The sequence below is a fragment of the Oculina patagonica genome, chromosome 4 (genome assembly GCF_052425735.1).
Source record: "Oculina patagonica isolate OP01 chromosome 4, crgOcupat, whole genome shotgun sequence".
Classification (NCBI taxonomy): Eukaryota; Metazoa; Cnidaria; class Anthozoa; order Scleractinia; family Oculinidae; genus Oculina; species Oculina patagonica.
Window position 1 is genome coordinate 60095098 of NC_135761.1, and position 25728 is coordinate 60120825.

General features: G+C 37.1%; 3 protein-coding genes across 3 annotated transcripts; all 3 read left to right on the forward strand.

Moving 5' to 3' along the window:
* Positions 1–1296: 1296 nt before the first annotated feature.
* Positions 1297–12059, forward strand: LOC144647821 (GTPase HRas-like). Its single transcript, XM_078507533.1, has 9 exons — positions 1297–1443; positions 1575–1623; positions 5502–5530; positions 6142–6191; positions 7250–7284; positions 8287–8389; positions 8695–8734; positions 9607–9776; positions 10401–12059. Exons 1-9 carry the CDS (start codon positions 1413–1415, stop codon positions 10455–10457), a joined length of 564 nt encoding a protein of 187 aa, XP_078363659.1. The 5' UTR covers positions 1297–1412; the 3' UTR covers positions 10458–12059.
* Positions 12060–12642: 583 nt separating this feature from the next.
* On the forward strand, positions 12643–13565 carry LOC144648916 (UPF0739 protein C1orf74 homolog). The gene has a single exon (XM_078508363.1). The coding sequence runs from the start codon at positions 12643–12645 to the stop codon at positions 13540–13542; it is 900 nt and encodes a 299-aa protein (XP_078364489.1). The 3' UTR covers positions 13543–13565.
* Positions 13566–23416: 9851 nt separating this feature from the next.
* On the forward strand, positions 23417–24977 carry LOC144648918 (contactin-associated protein 1-like). The gene is made up of 3 exons (XM_078508364.1): positions 23417–23921; positions 24013–24139; positions 24282–24977. Exons 1-3 carry the CDS (start codon positions 23577–23579, stop codon positions 24902–24904), a joined length of 1095 nt encoding a protein of 364 aa, XP_078364490.1. The 5' UTR covers positions 23417–23576; the 3' UTR covers positions 24905–24977.
* Positions 24978–25728: the final 751 nt, after the last annotated feature.

The following is a 25728-nucleotide window of genomic DNA, read 5'->3' on the forward strand; positions in this document are numbered from 1 at the left end:
TACTCAAACATGCTTGTTAAGGTGGCTCGACCCAGAATTTTTCTAGCGATACCTACCAACTTCGAACCCCTCATACCTGTAGAGCTTAAGGCCAATGACATACGTAGCGTAAAATTCAGGTTATAAGCTCCCCCGCTTATAAGCCCCCCCCGGGTATAGGCCCATCAACCTGGAAACAAAAAAAATACATCCGATTATAAGCCCCTCCGGATATAAGCCCCCCTCTGCTGGATGACAGTACTGAACAGGGCTAAATGTTGCGTTATTATGCGTTTTTAAGTTAAAAACGTTTTTGATAAACACACCCGTAGATCATTTCGAAACGTTTTTTTTAGTCCGCTTGGAAGCCCTCCCGGATATAATATAAGCCCCTCCACTTATAAGCCCACCCAAAACCCCTTACGAAGTAAACTTTGTATAAGCCCAGGGCTTATAACCGGAATTCTACGGTATCCATTATATCACATGGATTACACTTACACATAGACTGCACTGCAATATGAAATTAATTTTTTGGAGATCGGAATGAATGATTTTGGAGATCATTCTCGTTCCCAGAGCCCGCGTCCCCCTGGACCAACGGTCGGGAATGTTTGGAGATCGGAATGTTGCGCGTGCGCAGTAGGTCAAACAGTTGCGATCGCGCGTTTCTCTGTCTTCGATAGAGACAGGGTAGGATTTCTAACGAACCAGTCATTAGATTTTTACGAAATTTTGCAAGGTAGTACTTTAGAAAGTAAGAAAACTGCTGATAACAAAAAAAAAAACTGAAATCTGAAGGCGCGTTTACTCGACAGAGGGGGGAGGGGCAGGATAGTAAATCTCCCTCCTCCCTACTTTTTTGCACCATTTCTCCCGCCTCCCTACTTTTTTTGTTCCAATTTCTCCCTCCTCACAAATTTTTTTAGCCAAAATATCTCCCTCCTCCCTATTTTTTGCCAAAATTTCCTCCTCCTCTCTAATTTTTTTGGTAATTTCTCCCTCCTCCCTATTCTGTACCTCCCCCCTCCAAGAAAAATTTGGCTACGGAGCCGTCAATGTCCGAACCTGACCACTTTTGTAGAAAAGCAGTCAAATCAACATCGACCAAAACTCGACTACATGCGCATGCATATGCACAGCTCACCATTTACCGCGGTACAAACGGTTGGTTCTTATATACAGTGTCATGTGGCTGCTGAAGATATACTACATATGATTGGTCAAATAGAACAATCAAAGAATTTCAGTTATGCTGATTGGCTGATAAATTTAGTTCCGATATATAAGGCGTCCTGTGACTCACCTACCATGCGCGGGATGTGTCGCCGGCCACGACCTTGTTACAACAAAAACCTGGCATTTCCTCTAAAAAGCAGCAGATTTCACGAGTGTGGATAGGAAAATCACGGGTAATTTGGCCTTTGTAAGCCATGACTGAGTATAAACTGGTGGTGGTTGGAGGTAACTGACAGACTTTAGTGTAGCTTTGCTGTCCTTCGATAGAACGTTTGATTTTTGAGTGAAGTTTTCAACTGATCGCCATAAACATTTGATCTTGCCAAACTGACTGCAGGTTTACTTTGCTTTTTCAGCCGGTGGCGTTGGCAAGAGTGCCTTGACCATTCAGCTCATTCAGAACCAGTAAGTGCCTTTAATGTAAAAACCAGTTCATACAGAATTTAGCATGTGCTTTTATTTGGACAGACGTTGTGTATCGATCGACGAGCAACGATCGTTGTGTAATTCTGTAAGCTTAAACCTCACAACATGTCGCTGAACTTTGGCGATGTTAGCACTGCTTACTGTTCAGTTATATTCATGTCTTTCGCCTAGTTCTCATCTGTCATAAGCTGAGTGTTTTCTCTGTTAATCTGCATTCAAGCTTCCAAAATTCGGTACATACAACTGCAAGCTTATTCAATTCGACCGAAGAAGCGTTCTTTACAAAGTTGTACTTTCCTACTAAACTTGTCTTCGATCGTCCATAATGTAAGGTTAGCCTGAATTTCATGTCAAACGAAGTTTATAACATGATGCCTGATTGCTTTTTCCCAAGCCTGGGTAATCCACATTAACGCAAGTCTATCTCGGTGTATTTAATAATTGTGTGCTCCATGAGACGGCACGGTCTCGCTGAAACAGAAATATTTACTATCTTTATGCGCAGGGCTTTGGCCACTAGCTTGTAGATGGTTTTCTTAAATATACTTGCGTAAACATGTTCTAAGACAAGCTTTATAGGTTTTGATTGTGATAAACTATGGCCATTTCAACACGTAAAACTGTTTAGGAAAGGGAGTTGTTGATGTACGAAGTGCATGTTTTAGGGTGGGGAGAGTGATAGGGGTGTGGACAATAATTTGGGTGGGGTGGGGTTTGGGGTAAATGTGCATGGAGGCTGCTATAGGTTAAGTTTGACTTGAATTTTACATTTATTTTATTTAAGTGGAAGTTTATTATTCTCAGTTTCTAAATGATAAGGTTAAACATCTAGAGGAATAATATTTGAACATGTACATACATGTATGTACAAATTTTGGAGTCTAAATACGACTACTGTTAATGTTTTTTTTTCATTATGCTCATTCATGAATGAGGATATTAGAGTGATACAGATGTTGACGGAAGTTGTTTTGCACGCGTGTGCGTGTACAAAAATTGTGTGGACGGAAGTTGTAGACCGGAAGTAATTTTACATGCTACCCCTCCCCCCTTAGTAATGTCCAAAATAACTTCAATGAAGCTCAGATGCAAATGTGAAAAGAAATGAAATCCTTATATAGTGTAATAAATAAATTTACATGAAATCACAATTTCGGAACTTCTAAAAAGTGCAACGTGAATCAATGTTGTCACCTTGGAAGACCCATAACGGGTTTGTTTAAACATGCGCTGACACACGCAATTATTAAACTCCCTCGTGGCAGACGGAAGTAATTAAAAAAGCAGCTATTTCAAAGGAGGAATAGGTTTTCATTTTCAAAACCATAGTAATTTATTCTTCATTCCCTTGTTAGTGACATTTCCCCTAAGACACGATCGAAAATTAACGACTTGCCGGCTGGTGAGTGTGTTTTTCCGGTCACACAATGTGATCCGTAAGTTAGATGAAAAAAGACATACTGTATTTATAAACATTGTTGACGTATGTTTATTTTCGGTTCATGGTACGTGTAAACATACACGTCGGCGTGTTCGCCAACTGAAAACGTCACGAGCCAAAATACGGTCTGTTTAAGCCCGTAAAATGGTAAAACATTCCTTTAGCTCGTTCATGCTGCGGAGCACGTAATAAACGAGATAATTAAAATCAACCAAACCTGGACGGAAGTTGTAGACCGTGTCGAACTCCGTGGGCATAAAATAAGGGTTCGACAAAAACCTTCCAACCCCCTAAAACGACCAAATAACCCAAACGGAGCAGTTGAGTACATTTTCTTTATTTTTGAACAGAAGGTAAAATTTTATTTTGTTACGCGTTATTTTTATCTCCATACAATCATGATGTCTTTGGAGCGCTTAAGAGGAAATCCGCCAGGACTTCGAGTAGTTATTGGACAAAATTATGTACCAAAACTATTTACACCTGATTGCAAGCTTTTGTGTTTCTGCTTCAAATATCTTATCGAAAGAAATCTTTTCTAACAACACCACACATCGAAAACACATTTTGAAGTTCCGCTAAATTCCACTGAATCGCTTAAAAGATGTAAGCTTTTGCCCATAGCTTGTGAACTTTAAATATCATTTTCTCAGACTCTGATAAGAAATTGTTGTACCAGAATTATTTCCACCTTATTGCAAACGTTTTTGTTACTGCTTCAAATATCTTATCAAAAGAAATCTTTTCTAACAACACCACACATCGAAAACACATTTTGAAGTTCCGCTGAATTCCACTGAATCGCTTAAGACGAATTTACAAAATGGCTACACGTGAGATTTTGCCCATACCTTGTAAACTTTGAAATTCATTTTCTCGGACTCTGATAAGAAATTGTTATTGGTGTTAACACGGATAATTACTTTCATCTTTACCTTTTATTAAGGGTAGGAAATAACGCAATAGGATTTAAATTATTCTGGAAATTGATTTTTGTCCAACTTTAATAAATATTACTCGACTTCCTAGTGGATTTCGTCTTAATTCTAAACCACCTACTAGTGTAACACAACAACGCGTACCTCAGGTAGTCACGTTCCACTTGGCCTCGTATCGTGTTCTTACTTTGTTTGACTTTCCCAAGAAAATCACCTACGCACCATTTCTTTTACTCTTCATTCGCGTTTTTGAATTATTACTTACCAATGTTTTAGCTGCTTCAGTGCAAATTAAATCAACTGTTAGCAATTTTAGTGTATTTCGTAATTATGTCGCAATTGTACAATTTCCGCGTGATCATGATCATAACATTTGATCAGTATCACAGATACATGACAGGAGTGTCTTCAGTACATTTTTTACACAATCCTCCTATAGCTTGTGCACCAACAAATGGTTTATTTGCAGATTTTGTTATTACTTCGTCATGCTTTATGGGAATAGGTAATGAAAGCTGAAATGGTAAATGTCTTATTTTACAGTCACCCAGATTATGTGAAGGATGTTACATTCTGGGGGTAATTCTAGTGAAGAGGAATGAACCCTGGTTTTTATGATAATGCAAAACGACCAGAACAACATCTATCAGGAAAGGGGAAAAATAATTATGGCACCAGATCAGGGTAGTGGAAGAGGTAGCAGTGCTCCTCCCATAGCCCCTTCATCTTCACAGGCACCCCACCTGCTGCTAAACGTCTTCTTGCAGCAGAGACGACTCTTCTCGCCGATCTTCATCATGACTGAGTTGCAGACATTCATTTACAATGTATCTTAAGTAAGATAAGAGATGCCTTGAAACCCCAAAGATAAAATATTAGCAATAGTGGTGGTCTCACCATCCTTTTTGCCCAACTGTTGGATTTTAGGGGTTTGTGTGTCAGGCCATGGCAAACTAAATACCGGACTAAATAAAACTAATCCAATTAAAACTAATTCAAGAAGGCATGCAATCCAATCAATTACCTTTTAAAGATTTTCTTCAGTGATTACTGATTGGCTATTCCAGCTTGGCCCTACCCTGGGTGCCAGAGGGCTTTTTCTTTTTGCAGGATTGCTATGTCGCCGCAAAAAAACCCTCTGGCACCCAGGGTAACTTGGCCCTTGCTATTTCGAACTGTTACTTGCCTCCCTTTAGCACGGTTTACATTCAGTTTATTTAAAAACCCAAGAAAACATGAATGAGCTGGCTCAGGAGCCCTTTGATTTTTCGTTTGTTTGTTTCCAAACTGGGGAGAGACAGGAAAAGACACTGATGTTGTTTTTATAAACATTCATACAAACATGTACAGTATAGGAAAAAACACTGTCATTCATGTACAGTGAATCTTTCATTATTTTTTTTTATATCAACCTACAGTGGAAAACATTGATTATCAAGTGTATTGAACAAAGTCCATTTTTTTTTTACTTTTAACAGTTTTGTAGACGAATATGATCCTACAATAGGTGAGTATTGATCATTTGTTTAATTCACGTGACAAGTTATATCTCTTTGCCTACACCTCGATTGTCGTGATACTCACTACAGCAAAATTATATCGCGAACATCAATAATCTTCATCGTAGAAGAAAATCACTTTGATTTTAAGTTTATTCACTTGCTCATAAAAAAGTAGAGTTAATGATTTAACCATAAAGTTGTTACCATAAACAGGCATGCACATGTACAAATGTACATGTAAAGAGGAATTATGAATGCGATTACTTGCATGTCTCTGCCTAAAAAAAAAAACAAAAATATAACAACTGAAGTTATTTAGCTTTATTTCCTAACTGGTTAAAGTTAAAATTCAGGCATAAATAAATATTAAGTATTACAGTAAAAGGAAAAAAAATAATGTATTGTACATTTTGTACTCAACATGAAAATTTATACTTTATACTATATATTTGTACTTGTTATAAAATTTATTTATTTAATTGCAAAGACTGAATACTTGATCTTTATGTATTAATATTTTGTAACACTATCGAAACAGATATTGAGTATTTCATGTACATTTACAGAACTGCATGCCAAAACTAAAAAAAGAATAATTCTTGGTTCTACTTTTCAGAGGATTCATATAGAAAACAAGTTGTAATCGATGGAGAAACGTGTTTACTGGTAAGTACGTCTTTCATTGGTGTTGCACATACACTGTACATAGGCATTAAATTGCCATGCTTTAATAATACATTGAGAAATAAATTTTTCGCTCACCCAGGCACACTTATACAATTCACTTAAAAGTATCTTTCTTCTCCCTGAGTTCAACTTAAGTTTTCAAAAGATTTCAAATGCTGCTGTGCAAACTTGCAAATACACAATACACATTTACATGTACTTGTATGACGCTTGCACCACTACTTCAATGAAAAGTTGACAACCTTAATAATAATAATAATAATAATAATAATAATAATAATAATAATAATAATAATTTGCTAATTTATATAGCGCACTTTCCATATTCTGATCAATAGCGCTTTACATTTTTAAGAGAAAATTAAAAATTACATCACCATGAAAATAAAATAAAGTTATTAATTATAAAAATACTTCTTAAAAAGATACGTTTTAAGTCGAGATTTAAAACAGTCAAGTGATGTTGCTTGACAAAGCTCCACAGGTAGGCCATTCCAGAGTTTTGGAGCTGCTACTGAAAATGATCTAGCTCCCAATGTTGACAGCATCTTTCCCTTGGGATGGTCCAATAAGGGCATGCCAGTAGACCTAGGACTTACATACAGCATTAAACATGAGCCTAACTTATTTTTGAGCAAAAAGAACTGAACCAATCCCAGGAATTTCGCTAAGGGTCGGCTGCTTGGCAATTTAACCGGCTGAAATGGAACTCAAATCTGGCTGAAATTTCACATGAAAATAAAGATTTAGGTAAACTTTTAGAGCTGCTATGGCCAGAAAAGCCAGCTGGTCTTGTTTATGAGCCTGTTTAAGTTTTTCTCACAAAGATATTAATTTCTTTTGTTTTTCCCAATAATACACACAAAGAAAACTTAGAGAAATGAATAACAAACAACTGTGTATGCGTGTATGCTTATACACATATGCGCATGTGTGTATGTGCGTAAATGCATCTGCGTATGTGCATATGCAATGGACGCTTGTTTCTGAATGGTACTGTATATACTAAGACTACTTTTCCATGTGTTCTTTTGTAGGATATTCTGGATACTGCAGGTCAAGAGGAATACAGGTTAATACAACTGTAGTTCTGTACTCTCGTATTCGGTATACATGTACAATTTGTACAGGTCTACATGTGCCAACTCCAGCATAAATCTTGTGCATACAGACCTTTTTCTCACGTCTTGTAGTAGATTTGAGCTTAAGAAGTAACTTGATAAACATGAACTTTGATAAACAGAGACTAGAAAATATGCAGGGGTGTTTCCACTTCTGGTTAAAATTTGTTTAATGAAATACACAAATTACGTTCTTCGGAAATCCTGAAGACATTTTCAACAGTCTTCAAAATATTGAGATGTCTTAAACATCACGTTAACTTCGGAAGTCCTGACACTCCTAGTCATCTTCATCATTAATTTAACCATTCTCCTGATGGAGAATTGGGCTGTACATGTAGGCCCTCTGCCTTTAGGCTGTCCTGTCCTCCGCAGCCGATGCCTCTGCCGACAGGGTTGGTACAGGTCATGGAAAACCTGGAAAGTCATGGAATTTTTAGAATTTCATTATCTAGGCCTGGAAAGTCATGTGATTTAAGTGTGGGTCATGGAAAGTCATGGAAAATGGTATTGATTGTACAAAATAAATTAGGCATGACTGTTATTTTTGTGAAAAAAAGGGTAAAAAGGTACCTGAAATAGAGATAATTTTTGAAAATTTCCAAGAAAAATGCTCAAATTTAAGTCATGGATAACTTTGAAAAGTCATGGAAAAAGTCACGGAAAGTATTAAAATCTCAAAAGCTTAAAAGAGTATGAACCGGCCTGTGCCCAGGGGCAGACACCCCTAGTCAAGAGTAATTAACATGTAAATCTTGTGTATGAGATTTGCAATAAATTGGCGTATATATACACATGTACATGTACAGTGTATTGATCAATCTACTATCACCAAATTCTCAGAACTAAAATTAAAAGAAATGTGTGTCACTTAGTAAAGAGAATTTAGATTTTGAGCTACAGACGTGTGGGAGTAATAGTTTCCTAACATTGTCATTGCTTTATCATTTTAGTGCTATGAGAGATCAGTATATGAGAACAGGAGAAGGCTTTCTGTGTGTTTTTGCTGTCAATAACAGGAGATCATTTGAGGAAATCCATGCATTCAGACAGCAGGTACAAAAAATAAATAAAATAAATCCCCTTTAGCTTTCATGTTTTTTTTTTTTTTTACCTCAATGGCAAAGTCAAAAGTAAAACCTTGAAAGACCCATGCTCCAAAGAGTCTGTTGATTTAAGTTGTTGTTGTTGTTGTCTTTTTATGGTATACTGCTAGTAATAATTATTCAAATCAGTTGCCATAATATCCTCATTAGTTATATCCGGGGACATTCTGCTGGCCAGCAGCGGTGACTTGAGTTTACACGTAGCTTAGGCAAAATGACATTTAGCCATACTTAAATTATTTGTTTGCTTGGTAGATTAAACGAGTGAAAGACGCTGATGAAGTCCCTATGGTTTGTAAGTATTGTTAACAGTTTCCTGTTACACAGTGTTACAGTCCCTGTGAAAGCCCAAACATGTTATTTACCTTCCCTCAAACTCATCACAATAGATGAGCCTTGGAGAAGGTGCCTTTAGATTTGTTGGAGCCACACATGATACAAGCAAAGCATGGTGATATCCATTGCAACCCTGAGAGAAGCAACAACTGGGCATTCTCACTCAAAGAGACTCAGTGGAAATAATTACCAGGCCCAAATTCATACACTGTATACTTACTGTTTTTTTTTTTTTTTTTACCTACTCTGCATGACTGCCCCAAAGAGGCACTGACCAGCATTACCGCAATTTTATTTTTCATATAAATTCCATAATTTATTCAGGGCTCGAAATTGCAACTCACTGATCGGCAATGCGGCTAAAAATTCTGGTTTAGTCACCAAAATGGTGACTACATTTCTCTGTGTTGACAATTAATAACGGTAACTTAATTTTCTCAAACATTTGGTCCTTCCAGAAAATTAAATTGGAAGATCTTTGCTTCTAAAACATCCAAATAGAGAAAGTCAATCCATCCTTTTCCTTTGCCGTAAAACATCCGAAAACTTGCTGTTAGAAATTTGCATTTAATGACCATTTTTTACCACTTAGTCACCAAAATTAATGGCGACTCAAGGATTTTTTTAATTTTGAGCCCTGAAATTTCTTAAGGCTTATTTGAAATAAAAGAATACAAAGTACTAGTGAAATAATAAAAAAGTGAGGGATGCATACTTAAAGGCAATAGCACTGTTAGATTATAAACACATGCACATTAAAATTTTCCATATTTGTTGAGTCACTGTCTGATACAGCTTACAAAATCCTTGTTAATATTTTTTTCTTTCTAGTGGCTGGAAACAAATGTGATCTTCAAACTACTGGTAACAGGGTAGTCGAGACAACAGAGGCTCTTGAGTTAGCGACAAGTTATGGAATCCCGTACGTAGACACATCAGCAAAAACAAGACAAGGAGTTGAGGATGCATTTTACACCCTTGTGAGAGAAATCAGACGGGAGGTATGTGAGTTTTGTCAGGGTTTTAATTGAAAGTTTTAATTGAGGAGCTGAGGTTTAGTTGTTAAAATGTTATTAGCACCTTGGACTGGAAATCAGAAAATTAAGAGTCCAAGCATGAATACTGTAGAAACCCCCACAGGCAGCCCATCTCTTGTAACGAAAACAAAAAACCCTAGAATTACAATGGCAGGTAGAGTGTCAAACTAACGAAGTAAAATGTACAATAAACAAAAACAAATCATTATGAAGCAAACAAAAAAACATACATCGGTGTCCTTTCGGTAAAGCTAATCACCTTTGAGTCCTTGAACCGTAATATCCGTGAAATATCCATAAACAATACCGTAAACCTTAGAACTATGACTGTCCAATTTTCGTGGGAAAGTGTTCACAGTGTACAAAACTAGCGTGGTCATCCGGGATATCACGCTCAGCCCAGACCACCCTGGTAACTGGGCAGACAATGTCATGAAATACACAGTCACGCATTATTCTGCAGTAACAGTTCATGTCTGTCAGTGTTTTGAACTTTACAAGTACAGTGCTTATTGTAATGTAGCAAAGTAAAGAGAAGGTGTACATATGTATTTAAGAATTGTTTTTCTTTTTGTCTTTGTTGTACAGAAGGGAAAGAAGCCAATTCCAAAAGTGAAGAAGAAGAGAAAGTGTATCATCTTATGATTTTGTTATACACTGCAATAAGATGAATTTTTTCAACATAGTTTCTGTTGTGAATTTATACCTTACTATCTTTTCATGTTCTACAGTATGTGAAAAGCTTGCATGAAATGTCCACCTGATTCTACGGTGTTCTTCTCAGTTGAATGCTGAAAATTTAACTTTTAGCTGTTTGAATTTAGCTTCTGTAGTGGAAATTCAGTAAACTTAAATATGTAATTCACAAAGCAAAAACCATAATCTTTAACTAAAAAGACATCAAAGGTTAAATAAGTTATATAATAACAATTAACTGTAGATAAAAGCCAGAGAAACCCCTTTTGACCAAGTGAAATGCTGAGTTAAATTGTTCTTGAGGAATTGCACATGCTCAAAGGTATGATGTATTACCATGTGCCTTACTGATAGTTTTTTCTTAGTAGCATTGCTATACTGCCTCTTGCTAGAGTCTGCAGTATAGTGTATACCTTTGTATGTTAATGGGTATAACCTCATTTATGGTGGATTTACAGCAAAAGCAGCAAAGGGTTTCTTTGATAAGATGTTTTGTTGGCTATACAACATATTTTTAGCTTTTTTTTGTTTTTTTCAATAACATGAATTTTCCTTGTAATAGACATAAGATTTAGAAGAATTACTATTGACACATTTTAGGCAGTCTTTTTATACCTATTACTTGGTAATTGTATGAAAAGTTATAGGTTTATATGCCATAAGAATTTCATCATTCAATTAAGGCAACATTACCTGAATTATTCACTTTGAGGACACGTAAATGTATATGTTTAAGTGCATCACGACTATTTTTGAAAAAGTTTCCTTTGTGAAAATTAATTTTTTTGCCTATGTTTGACTAAATGCCTGTTTATTCTCATACTGCCGAGTTTAATAAGTAGTAAAAATCCCCAATTTATTTATTGATACTGTAGAAGCTTTCAAGCTTAACAGGTCAGGTTTAATTGCTAACAATAGAAGCAAAAAGATGCAACGCTTTGTAGAATCTCAGCCTGCTCACAAGTCTAGATGTTGTGAGGTTATGATTATTTGGAGATTTGGGAATAAGAGTTTGAATTTTACGAGAAAACAGAACTATTGTATCTCATTTAATTAACAAGTGCGTCCAATGTCTAGTGGTGCTACCTAAATCCCTTACTTTAGGTTTGGTCTAGAAAAAAAAAAGTATGGAAGTTGGTGCATAAAGTGAATAAACTTTCTGCGGGTCAGAAACTTATTCTTGCACTAAAGGATAATAATTGATGACTGGTCAGTAACTGCGCTTAAAAAAATAATATTAGGTGATTACGAGTACATAGTGTGAGAAAAAGGTGACCATAAGACATGCTCTTCTCCAATAGTCGTTCAAGCTTGTTGTTTCTGCTTTTTGATCAGTTGTTGTAACATGATGTCACAATAGGCTATAGCAATAGACTATAGCAGTAAATAAATCTTGACTAGCTTACTCTAGTTCATAGTCGTTTATACTGTGATCTTTATTTGCCAGCTTAGTTCGCATTTATATTTTGTTTCCTGTGAAGAAAAAACATGCATTAATTGAAGTAGTTTAGTAATGTTTGAGTGAATAAAACCAAAAGAAACTGCACTGGATTTGGTGTTATTTTCTAGGCTTGGTTTGGGGGAGGTATAGCAACCCAGAGAAAAAGTGGGGTACGCCTTTCTTTCACCATTCTGGGTGCCAAAGGGGTTTTTTTTATTTGTTTTTGCATCGAAACCGAAAAACCGCGATGAGAATTCAGAGATACGGAACTTCTTGCTCCCAGGGTTAGGCCCCTCCCCACTGGCATTTTATGCTCCTAGCAATGCTATTTTTTTGTCCAAAAAATGCTGAAATCCAATATGCTCCTTGGGCTTTGAAAATGCCTTGTTTTATTTTGAAGGAAATACAAACAAAATAAGGCATCATACTCAATTATGCTAGCAATTTCTTTTTTTGAGAAAGAAGTGCTCGTTCAGCCGAATTATGCCGGAAAAAATGCTAGCATAATCGGGAAGGGCCTATTATTTGAACAGAGTTCTTGTGGCCGCGTTGCGAGCAACCGTTTGAGAGTGGCTTGGGGTCAAATAAGCTTACCTCGTTCCCAGGAAGAAGATAGAGAGGATCCTGGAAAGGGAAATATCGCGAGGAGCCTGGATCGGCGCCGTTAGCAACGCCTGGTTCTTTGCTTACAATATGGCGGATACTGGAGGCTGGAGCCTTCGTCAATGGAAGGATATATTTCAGAAATATCTGGGGAAATTATCAGACAAATATTGCAGATCTTTTCTTCTTGATCTAGCAGCAATTTATCTCGGCATTAAGCCATCGTTACTGTTCGATTATGCCGTTGTGGATACAACAAAGGCTAGCATTTTAATCGATACCTTAGCGGCAAAAGGTTTAGTTCCTTACTCCTTGGATGTACTCAAAGTTGGCGAGGACATTTTCTTCGCCGATTTGGAAAATTTGGTGAGTCATCTTAAGAAAACTGTAGACTCTGAAGAGCTGACTTTGATCGACATTTCGGGAATATTGCAAGAACCGCGCGTTTTAGAAACGGAGGTCTCGAAGCGTGTTATGAAGCAGTTCGCCAGGATTGTTGAAAACTTAGATCAGAAATTATATGATGCGACTTTGACCTTGACGCAAAGGAATAAAACAGCTCGAAACTCAGAGGTTGTAGATTTAAACAATGGCAGTGACGTTGAAGAGGACTTGTGTATACCAAGTGTGTTTGGTTTTCTTCTTGGCTACCCTGTAATTTACTGGTGCGATCAAGCCAGCGAGTACAACTGCCTAAATATGGTTCCTCTTAATCGCTACATGGTCAGTTTTAAAGAATCTTCCTTGATCTTTCATTCTCATATGTTAAATTGTACTGGTAGTCTTATTCAAGCTGGAAGTGAAAGAGTGGAAAGCTGTGGTGTTCACACAGTGTTTTCATTTACTGCCCCTGTGGCACTTGAATCTCATTATGAGTCAACGGTCAGTAGGTGGATAAACAGCATCCATAGCATGGGTGAGACACTTGGAATTGGTGAGCATTTGACTGTTAAGAAAGAGACAGTGACATTTCCGCAAGTGACTTTGTAGTAAATAAAAAACAACTTCTAGGAGAGTCATATCTTTTTCTTGGGAGATTTAAAGATGAACAACAGTGTGAATGAGTCACCGCTTAGTCTGAGTTAGATGTATAACTGAGTCAAACAACCAAGTCGTTCGTTTTTTTTTTTTATGTACCATAAAAGCTCTATTAATTAAGTCACCCCACTCTTTTGAGTCCCCCCCTTCTTCCATAGAATCTATGGAAGGGGGGGGGGGTGACTCAATGATGACTTTTTATAGTTGCACATTTTAGTTTATTCATTTATTTATTATTTTTATTCTTATCATTTTCATTATCACTATCACTTGATCACTGTCATCTTCATCATTTTTATCATTCATAATCATCGTCGTCATCATTATTATCATTATTGTACCAAAAGCTTCTGTGGCTGTTACAACAGGAGGACACTATATATTTATTATTTTTTATTATTATCATTTTTTATAATCATTATCATCATTATCATTGTCACTTTCACTTGACATCATTCATCATCATCATCATCGTCATCATCATCATCATCATCATCTTTTTTTTTTTTTTTTTTTTTTTTTCAGGCGCGGTAGCACAGGTAGAAGACAGACGTGTATTTGGTCTCTCCTGAAGAAATCTTTAAAAAAGTATGTGAATCTCAATTTAATCAGCGCTCTGTCTGCAAAAAAAGGAAAAACTTGAAACGGAAGAGGTCCCAACCGATTCGAAGACTACCTCACGCAAGCGACTGCGACAAACTACCGGTTCTCAAACGGATGAAGAGTGGGATGGCGACCATTGGTGCGAAGCTTCTGGAAGGCTGGCTAATTTGGAGGCCAAGATGGATAAACTGCTGGACTTGTTTTCCGAAATTGCTACTCTGAAGGATCGTCTAAAAACCATTGAAGATGAAAACAAAGAATTAAAGAAGGCGGCAGAAAACACGAAAAAAGAACTACAAGAACTAAAACCCAGCGTGGCGAGTTTATGCACGCAACAAGCACAAGACAGCGAAGAGGTGCGAAAACTTAGAAAGGAGATGGAGCAGATAAAGTGCCGAAACATCAAACTAGAGGCCTATACGAGAAGGGAAAGCGTAAAGATATTTAATCTCGACGAAACAGAAGGTGAGACACCGCGAGAAACTGAAGATTTAGTGAGAAATATGATGGAAGAGAAACTGGGAATAATAAGAGAAGATATGAATGAAATTCGCTTTGAGCGGGTGCATCGCCTACCAACTCGGCGAAACTCGCAAACACGTACTAAGCCTAGGCCGATAATCGCCAAATTTAGTTTCTATCAGGATAAAGAGTACGTAATGTCAAAGGTTAAAAAATTGAAGGGTACCGGAATAGGAATTTCTCACGACTATCCCAAAGAGATTGATGCAATTCATCAGAAACTGTACCCAGTACTAAAGAAAGCCAAACAAGGGAAACAGTCAGCTTTTTTCAAAGTTGACAAGCTAATTATTAATGGACAAGTATATAGGGGCGCGGAGACCGATAATCTTCCTTACTATGGACTTATTATGAATAGCACAGTTTAGGCAGACTGAGGGCTGATGAGCTCAAATGCACGTTAGAGAAACATTTTGTGTATTTACGTTATTTGTAGTTTGTATAAATTATTTTCTTGTATACGGCGACGCTGTAATTAATTATAAATTCGATTTTACCACTGATAGGCACCAATCAACGCCTGCAAATCTCAGTTATTTTCAATGCGCACATTCTTTAACAGTTTTTCTTTATATTACTTTGATTTCGAAGATAATTTATTCTCTTACTCTTGAGATGTTTTTTCGTCACCATAGGTTTTTTTTCTCTCTCTCTTTTTGGCTTCTTCTGCAGTTTCCAACTTCAGATCAAATCAGATATGCTAAATGGCGGATGTTTTTAAATTAGTATCGCTCAATGTAAAGGGCATTAGCAATTTTCAAAAAAGAAGAACAATGTTCACTTGGTGCAGAAAACGCAAAGCAGACATAATATTTTTGCAAGAAACACACTCCACAGTTAAAACAGAAACACAATGGAAGAATGAATGGGGTGCAGAGATCATAACATCCCACGGAAGCTCTAACGCACGTGGAGTCGCAATCATGATTAAAGCTGGATTTGATTGTTCTATTCATCAGCAGATTCTTGACCCTATGGGGCGCTATATCATTGTAAAAGCTGTCATCAAAGATAGAACGTATGTGTTAATTAACATATACGCTCCAAACAAAGATAAAGATCTTATAACCTTCTTCAAAAATCTATTTGCAATCTTACAAAAAGAAAACCTAGAATCAGAAGAAAATATCATCATAGGAGGCGATTTCAACTGTCCATTAAATCCTGAACTTGACAAAAAAGGGGGCGTGCTGCTCCAAAGAAAATCAGTTACTAATTGTATTGAATGCTTACAAAGTCAACTTGATTTGGTAGACATATGGCGAATCAAAAAACCAGATACAAAGAGTTTCACCTGGAGTCAAAAATCTCCAAGAATATTTTGTCGACTTGATTATTATCTGATATCTAACAATTTATTTGACATGGTGAGATCGACTGAGATAATTCCCGCTATTAGGACAGACCATGACGCAATTTCGCTAGAAATTGGAAAGCTAGAAAATGAGCTAAAGGGTCCTGGATATTGGAAATTAAACTGCTCGTTGTTAGCGGATGATGCGTATGTAAACAGTGTAACAGAACTGCTGCCAGTATGGGCTGCAGAGGGAAGAAAGGAACTTTCAGACCATCGGAGTGTCTGGGATTGGATTAAATACAATATAAGGGCTCACGCAATAAATTTCTCCAAGAGAAAATCAAAGGAAAGGAATGAGAAGGAAAAAACTCTACAAGAAGAATTAAGTAAGGCAAAGAAAGAACTTGAAACGACACCAAGTGACTCAAACGCATCACGATATCAGGCTGTTCAGGAAAAATTGGAAACCTTCTACGAAGAAAAAACCAAAGGAATTATTTTACGAGCGCGTGCCCGCTGGCATGAATACGGGGAAAAAAGCACGAAATATTTTCTAAATCTGGAGAAAAGAAATCACGTAAAGAAACATATACGAAAACTTTTTATTAGTGGCGTAATTAAGACAGATCCGTTTTGTATATTAAAGGAGCAGGAACGCTTTTATCGAGACCTCTATAAGAGTAAAAACATCGATCCAGAAATTACACAAAAAATCTCTGCGTTCTTAAACGATCTAACTATTCCAAAATTATCTGAAGAACAGCAAAAGCAATGCGAAGGGTCCATTTCATCAGAGGAATGTTTTCGTCTTCTAAACAGCTTTGATCTTAATAAAACCCCAGGAAATGATGGTATCCCCATCGAATTCTATAAAACCTTCTGGGCGGTACTTAAGGATAGCTTTATTAGATGTGTCAATGAATGTTTTGAAAAAGGTGAGATGTCTAACTCTCAAAAACAAGCTGTCATCACTCTTATTGAAAAAAAGGGAAAGATCGTTCGCTTCTAGAAAATTGGCGCCCTATCTCTCTTGTAAATGTAGATACAAAAATTATGACTAAAGCAATTGCATGGAGGATAAAAAATGTTCTTCCTGATATAATTCATCAAAATCAGACTGGATATGTAAAAGATCGTTTTATAGGCGAAACAATACGATCTATCTACGATATTATGGATATCACTGCAAAGGAAAATATTCCCGGTTTAATGGTTTTTATCGATTTTCAGAAGGCCTTTGATAGTGTTGAATGGGAATTTCTCTTAAAATGTCTTGAAGAATTCAATTTCGGTCCAGACTTCATTCGCTGGGTTAGAGTTTTCTACAAAGACATAAAAAGCTGTATCATAAACAACGGATCAACTTCAAACTTCTTCCCACTTGAACGTGGCGTTCGACAGGGAGATCCTCTATCTCCATACCTTTTTGTAATTGCGGTAGAAACGCTGGCAATCGCCATTCGACAGAACCCTGATATCAAAGGTATTGTTATTGGACAAGAGGAAACAAAAGTCCTGCAATATGCTGATGATACAACTGCAACATTAGCCAATGTCGATTCAGCAAAATCACTCTTTAAACTGATGGAGCTTTTTCAAAACATTTCTGGCCTCAATATCAATTCCTCAAAAACGGAAGGTATGTGGATTGGTTCATTTAGAGGAAAAATGGAAGAACCATTCGGCATTAAGTGGCCTAAAACCTCGATCAAAGCTTTAGGAGTTTATTTCACATACGATCCGAAACTTCTAAAGGAGAAGAATTTTATCGAAAGACTTGACAGCATCAAAAAGCTTATTAATATCTGGTCCTCGAGAGGCCTATCTCTTTATGGTAAAATAACAATAATCAAATCCTTCTTGATCTCGAAGTTTGTTTATGTTTGCTCGATATTACCAACACCAACAGAAGTAGTAAGTGAACTGAATCGATTGCTTTTCAAGTTTCTGTGGAAAGGTGTAGATAAAGTAACTCGTGTGTCTGTAATAAACGAATATGAGAAGGGCGGTTTAAAAATGATAGATGTTGATTGCATGATTAGATCTTTGAGGTTAGGATGGCTACAGAGAGTATTTAATGATTCAACTGCTACATGGAAGAGATATTTTCTTTATCTGTTATAGCACGTTGGGGGGATCTTCTTTCTCAGTTGTAACTATGATGTGAAAGATTTCAATTTATCCTCTCAATTTTACTACGAACTTCTGCAATGGTGGTCAGAATTTCGCGATACCTTTGCTGAAGAAAAGGATTATCAAAACATTATTTGGAATAATAAAGACATAAAAATCGATAAAAAACCAGTTTATTTCAAAAATTATCGCGAGGCAGGAATCACGTACACGCATGATCTTCTTTTTGACCGGGATATTAACGCTGCCTTCACTCACTTCTCGAACAAGATTAACAAAACCAATTTTCTTCAGTGGGCAGGCCTCCGACACTGTATACCCTCACAGCTAAGGATTGCGAATGTACCATTATCAACCCTATCTCCCTCTTTTACATTTGAGAATAACATATTCGATATTAAACAAAAAAGATCAAAAGATTACTATTCTCTACTTGTTTCCAGAAAGGCTCAACCTCCCAATATCACCTTCAAATTGCAGAGGGATTTTGATTTCACAATCGACCAAATCAATCAAATCTTCTTATTACCACATTCTGTTGCACTTGAATCTTATGTTAAAGCTTTCCAATATAAAGTTATAAACTCTATTTTTTATACGAATACTAAATTACTTAAAATTGGTTACAGAAGCGATGATTTGTGTACGTTTTGTAAAACTGAGTCAGAAACCTCAAATCATTTCTTTTATAACTGTTCCCACACTAGACAATTCTGGACAGATTTTGCATCATACTGGCACCTACTATCAAAACAGAAAATCCACCTCTCCCTAAAAGATGTTTTATTTGGAATATTTACGGGAAAATGCCCTTTACTTGATCTATTAAATTACTTCATAATTATTGGAAAATTGTTCTTGTGGGACTGCAGAAGAAGTCAAACCCTTCCTAAAATTGAGGGGTTTAAAGCTAAAATTAAAATTAAGTATGAAATAGAAAGTAAAATCACAAAAAAAGAATATTTTAATAAAAAATGGTTAATTAAACCTATATAATAAAAATGTATTATTGTTATTATTTCAAATGTTACTATCCTTAAGGCTATCTTTGTGTGTGTAATAACTTGAGAATTGTAATAGTGAATTGTAATTATATCATATTTATTAATTAACTTTATTATTATTTTTTTTTTCATTATAATTTTTTTTCTCTTTTTTTCCTATTCCTAAATTGTATGTAACTTTACTGTGTAATTAATGTTCTTTTTTGTAATTGCAATAAAAATAAAAAAAAAAATAAAAAAAAAATAAAAAAAAATCATCATCATCATCATCATCATCATCATCATCATTTTGCCAAAGGCTTCTGTGGCTGTTGCAACTGATAAATCTCTCTTTCTCCTAACAAGAACTAAGCAAAAATACACCAGTAGTTCGTTTAACCTAAAATTCATGAATATTGATTGCAGAAAGAAAGCGAAAAAAATTGTTCATGCTCTCACCAGACGCCCGTCTGCTGTGGCGTCGTCCCGGGGGGGGGGGGGGTACTCCCATAAATTTCGGATAGGGGTGTGCCGCCAAGGTTCTTAAACTCTACCCTATTTAAGGATAAAGAAAGCGAAGATTGATACCCTTTTTAAGGCCCAAAACCGAAAAATGACACCCTATTTAAGGGGAGGAGAAACGTTCCGTGACGACCCAAATAACGGCTAACCGCGCACGGCAAGACACAAATCTTTATAAAATCGCTTTTCTAATAACTGAACTGAAAATTCAGTTTTCAGATATCTTTTTCTCGTTCAGCTGGGCGTTTATTTTAGGTAATAGAATTTAGGTACCCTATCTAAGGATCACAGCGGAGTAAAAATCAAAGGCTCTTCGAGCAACCTCATGGTAATTCGATGGATGAAGTGCCGACCTCCGCATTTTTTCTAAATAAGTGTCCAATAAAGTAAAGCAATCTCACTTTGCTTTATTTTTCCACGTGAGTTGCGACATTGATGGCTCGTGCTTTCAGGGGTCGTAGCGCTATTCAGTTTTCACAACCAAAATATTTACCGGTTAGTGTATTACCTTTGATCCTTTTAAGCATTAAGTAAATTTGTTTTGTGAATATGTTTACTTTTCTGTCAGCACGTATAGCGTTATTTTTGAGCAGCGAAAAAAAATTGAGAGAAAAGATACGCCCGAGCACTTCGTGTATCTGCTCGAGTCAAAAAGATGAAAAACGGATGACGTGACACGAGGTGACGTGACGCGAAACAAAAACGTGCCGTGGATGTTGTGTTGACTAAAACACGTCACAAGGCGAGCGTAATAATTTTAACAGTTTTTAAGCGTAACTATATGTAGTTCATTGGTGCTATCAGTAATGTCACAATCTCACTTAATTTGCCTTCGAATGTTTTCTTGCGTGAATGGGTCATTGATAGTTTTTTTCTTCAAATAAGCGTTCAATAATGTAACACAATCTCACTTTATTTCCCTGTGAATTTCCATGGGAATTGCGTCATTGATGGTTCGTGCTCTCAGGCTTCGTAGCGCGAATTCTATTTTATCACAAAAAATATTTAAGTGTAACCTTTGATCCTTTTTAGCATTAAGTAAATTTGTTTTGTGAATATGTTTACTATTCTGCCAGCACGTATAGCGTTATTTTAAGCAGCCATTAAAATTTGAGAGAAAGATGCGCGTTTCTGCACGACTCAAAAAGATGAAGAACGGATGACGTGACACGAAGATGATGTGACGCGAAAAAAAAAACGTGCATGAATGTTGTGTTTACTAAAACGCGTCTTTGAATGTTTTCTTACGTGTATGGGTAATTGATAGCCTATGCTCTGAGGCTTCGTTGAGCGAATTCTTTTCTCTTTTATCACCAGAGGATAAGTGGAAGTGATCCTCTTTCGATTTGTTTTGTGAAATTCAATTTAGTTCCCTGAAAGAGAGAGACCCTGGAACGAGGTTGAGATTTGATTGACATGTGCTGAATGCGTTTAAAGGACCTTTCTGTCAGCACGTTTCTCGTTTTAATGCTAAATTAATTGCGGTTTGATATCAGAATCGAGTGAGTGAGTGAGTGAGTGAGTGTTCGAGTGAGAAAATGCGGCCCATAACATAACCTCATTACCATTCGGTAATGATACCCTATTTAAGGACCGCGAACCTCAAAAACCATACCCTATCGGGCGGCACATACCTATATAGGCCACATATGGGAGTACCCCCCCGGGGGGGGGGGGCGTCGTCTTTAATTTTGAATTAAAGGCAGGCAGGTGCGAGAATGTGGTATTTTCTCGACCGAAAACGTCGCTGTCCAAATTAGAGTGTCACGACTCCGATAAAAGCCTTCTGTTACCAAATTACTAACGATAAGAAACCCACTTTTCTCATCCATTCCGGTAAAGCTGGCGCGCAGTTGACGTTGCAAAAATAAAACTCGAAGCGTCCGGTGCGTGCAAGGACACAACTTCACTGTGGAGTAAATTATGGACTTGTTGAGATAAGTACTGAAATTCAAACGTTATAAAATTGAAAACTGATCGAAGGTCTGCTACCGTTCGCAATGCTTGTTTCCGTACAGACCTTCTTGTCGTCTTCCAAATAACAAGTTCAGGTGGCTCCGGAGTTATTCCGGACGCACTCGTTCATGTCAAACTTTGCCCTTTGATGCGATTACTATGAAACCGCTTGAACACAGAAAGAGAAAATTATCCGATCGAGCGAAAAGAACAGGAAATAAACAAGATATATGTTTCCAAGGCAAATCCACCGGACCATAGACTGTGTCTTAACATTATTATAAACTGAGAAGCAGTATAGTTACCGTGTTTTTGTGACAGCTGAAATTGGATAAAAGCGAGCGCTTCTTGTCATCCGTATTAGTTTCGTCAACAACTTAAAACAACAAAACGTCTACTATTACTTTTTCAAAGAAGGCAGCGCTTAAGTTGGAAACAATCCTGCCAAAATAAAATAGCCTTTTGTTAACAGTAGTATAAATAATTTGGCTTAAAACGAAGTATTAATTATTCTCTCTAAACGGAAAATAGACGGTTCGACATCTTAACACCAGGCCAAAATGGGCAGAGCTTGAAAAGAACTTCAGATTTTTTCTTCCTGAAAACTTTCGTGAGCCTTTTCAAGTCTACAAAAACGGGTGTTATTACTAAATAATCACATCGTCCTTTGACAAATTAAACCAGCATTGCTCACCAAAATGTTTATCTGTTAATTATGCTCTTAATTCTGCTCGGATATAGCTATTTTGCCCGCATATAAATATCAACTCTTATAATTCAATAAGCAATTTTTTCTTTAAAAAAAAGGTACGAGAGGAAATAAATTTCAACGATTAAGTTTAGGCTTAAGCCAGCAGTCATGAATATTGAAATACGGCGAATTTCAACGATTATTGTTCATATACTCAAATTCTCTTATCTAGTCATGTGACTCATTTTGAACATTGTCTTCCAAAAAAACATGGAACAAAGCATTAACAGGACGGACGGAATATTCGACTGTTTGCAACATTTCAGTGCCGTGTTTTAGTTAATTTAGCCTGAAGCAGAATGGATACTTTCTAGAAGGAAGGAGGTTAATCAATTATTTAATGTGATACAGGTTTCACCAGAAATAATTACGCCATTTGAATGCAAATTGCAGACAAATTTTTAAATAAATGTTTTCCTTGTAATTATATAAGCTTATTTAGCTCACGAATCTTGAATAAATGGCAAGAGATTGATTAATAAATATTTCACGGAAAACAAAAGGGGATTCAAAGGGCTTTTTGATTTTAGTTTCCGTTTACGAACCGTGTTTACTTATCTATTTCAGTGTTATTTCGACAGGTGTTAAAACTAATGATTAATTCAAGAATGTTAATATACTGAAAGGGGAAATCTTGGATCTTAAATAACAACTGAAATTATAACACTTGCATAAAAATGGTAGAAAGTTCATATGCACAAGATACAATTGCCAAAAGAACAATGTGCAAAAAATAAAGAGAGTCAACGGTTGGTATTCAGGGTTTTTTTTTTCTTTTTTTTTTTCGTTTGACTTCCCCTTTCCATTACGAACTTCGGCAGGTGATGAGTTCTATTATATACACTGTATATTGTTTTCGTCAAACGATTGGCTCAAGAATGTTTTATTAAAAAGGGGAAGTCTTTCTCTTAATTAACAAGCCAGACAAGAACATAAAAACACATTGTCAAGTTCAAACGCACGAGATGCAAATTTCGAAAAGAACGACTGTTCATTTCAACTTTCACAAATAATAAAACAAAATTATCCAAGCGGGGTTTTCAAGAACTGGCATGAGTTGAGTAATAGGTGATGCATGACTGCCACTTAGGAAAACCGAACAAACAAACAGCCAATCAATTAATCAATCAATCAACCCACGGCTGACATTCCCCATTAAAGGAGAACTCTTTCTCTCTCTTTCTTTAAATGACACATTGTTGTCGCTAGTGGCCCCGCCATGGTACTCCTGCCACTCCTGTTGTTTCTGTTTTCTCAGTTAATGATGATGTACACTATGGAAGACAGTGCTCTTTATCGAAATCCAACAGGCGACTTCTCTGTTGGTGACTTTAAGCGAAATTCCTTCCACTACTTATGGGTAAAGAAAATAACATCGTCCATGGTGGCAGATCAGTTAGATTGCACTTTCCTTTGTGTTGGTGAACCGAAGTGTTATTCGTTTAACATGGCGGCGTATCCTGACTCGAAAGGTCTTTATCTGTGTGAGTTGTTGGCCACTGACAAGTACAGAGCAACTAAAAAGTTTCACGCCAATGCTACCTTTCATCATTACAGCCTATGGGTAAGAGTTTGAAGATCAGGCCGTTACAAGTTTTTGCTGACTCATCGATCCATATTGTATATAATAACCAAAGTTAGCCGTTTATTTTCAGTCTCCATGTGAAAGCGATCCTTGCAGGAACGGTGCCGGCTGTGTTCCTGAATATGAACTGAACTCATATCGTTGTCACTGCAAGCTGGGATCGTTTGGAACTCATTGCGAAGTGGAAGTCGTTGGAGGTATAAAGTAAATCGAAAAAAAATAGTTTTTATTTAATTATTTTACTTAAATACAGTGGCATGTAGCCCGGTATTGGGAAGCTTCTGACCCAATTGTTAATGTCAAACATAACTTGAAATTTGTTTTAACATTACCTTGTAGAAAGTAAAAGCTGCAGTGACATCAAGTCACACAATCCCGAAGCTCCAAGTGGTTCTTACGTCATCGACCCTGATGGAGAAGGAGACGTGACACCTTTCACTGTTGACTGTGACATGACTGACAAGAACAACGTTGGCGTGACAGTCATCAGTCACGACAGTGAAGACAGGACGTTGGTAAGTGGATGTGAAGATCCAGGCTGTTACGTGCGTGACATTCAGTACATTGGGGCAAATCTTCTCCAGCTGGGAAACCTAACAGCCGTCTCTACACACTGTGAGCAGTTTATCAAGTACGAATGTTATCACTCAATGCTCTTACTCAACGGTAACATATATGGCTGGTGGGTGTCACGTGATGGAGACAAGATGACGTATTGGGGAGGAAGCAACTCAAGCTTTCCTTACAAATGCGCATGCGGAGTAACAGGTACCTGTGCAGACAACATTTACGGGTGTAACTGTGACAAAAATGATGCTGTGTGGCGTGAGGACAGCGGTTTGCTGACAGACAAGTCCCACCTTCCCGTGATACAGCTGAGGTTTGGAGATCTTATCGATCCTGGTGAGCATGGAAACCACATGTTGGGAAAACTGAAGTGTTATGGAATGACAAGCAAATGAAACACGTGACTCATTGACTTAACGTCGCATTTTGACTTGTAAATAAAGTATTGTAAATGTAGTAAAACACCATTTTGATACATACATACATACATAAACTTTATTTAAGTGTCAATGGTATTTAGCTAAAGAGCTAATTGGGGACACTGAGCTAATCTCAGTTAAGCTAGCTTGTTGATTATAAAATCGCTAGTAAATTTAGGGAAGGACTAAATTATTTAATGTTCACTTACAATAAGCTTACAATAAGTTGATTTAGTTCTCTCATATATATAGTTATTGATGTTTGAAGACACATTCAAACGTGATATCAAATAGTCAGATATAAGTTATTTCTATTGTTGCGATTTGTTATTTCTTTTGTAAAGCCCATTTTACCAACATTCGCATATAAAAAACGTAATATAATAAAACCATTCTTAATATTGAAGTGAGTAGTAGTTTGTTGTTCTTATGAGTAGCTGAAGATCTTTCAGACTGTAAGGATGGCTTGAATTAGGTAAAGGCTGTGTCGAGCCAAGTGTCCCATACTGCCGAAGCTTATACCAGGGGGGGGCTGTAGGGGGGGCTGTAGGGGGCTGTAGGGGCTGTAGGGGCTAGGTGCATTTCTACCTCTCCTTGGATGGGATGCTTGTCCATCGCAGGGTTTCACCCCAGTATTATTTCGCCGGTACCTATTGTTACACCAGGGTGGAGAGAGGCACTGTGAGAGTGTAGTGTCTTGCCCAAAAACACAGCTTAATGGCCCCGGCCAGGGCTCGAAGTCAGGCCGCTCGATCCGGAGTCCAGCGCGGTAACCATTAGGCTACCGGGCCTCCAACATG

Bases quoted from the DNA above. Each gene is read 5' to 3' on its own strand.
- LOC144648916 (XM_078508363.1), top strand. From the start codon at position 12,643: ATGGCGGATACTGGAGGCTGGAGCCTTCGTCAATGGAAGGATATATTT.
- LOC144648918 (XM_078508364.1), top strand. From the start codon at position 23,577: ATGGTACTCCTGCCACTCCTGTTGTTTCTGTTTTCTCAGTTAATGATG. The intron at 23,922-24,012 runs GTAAGAGTTTGA...GTTTATTTTCAG, and splicing joins TTCATCATTACAGCCTATGG to TCTCCATGTGAAAGCGATCC. The intron at 24,140-24,281 runs GTATAAAGTAAA...ATTACCTTGTAG, and splicing joins CGAAGTGGAAGTCGTTGGAG to AAAGTAAAAGCTGCAGTGAC.
- LOC144647821 (XM_078507533.1), top strand. From the start codon at position 1,413: ATGACTGAGTATAAACTGGTGGTGGTTGGAG. The intron at 6,192-7,249 runs GTAAGTACGTCT...GTTCTTTTGTAG, and splicing joins ATGGAGAAACGTGTTTACTG to GATATTCTGGATACTGCAGG. The intron at 8,735-9,606 runs GTAAGTATTGTT...TTTTCTTTCTAG, and splicing joins TGATGAAGTCCCTATGGTTT to TGGCTGGAAACAAATGTGAT.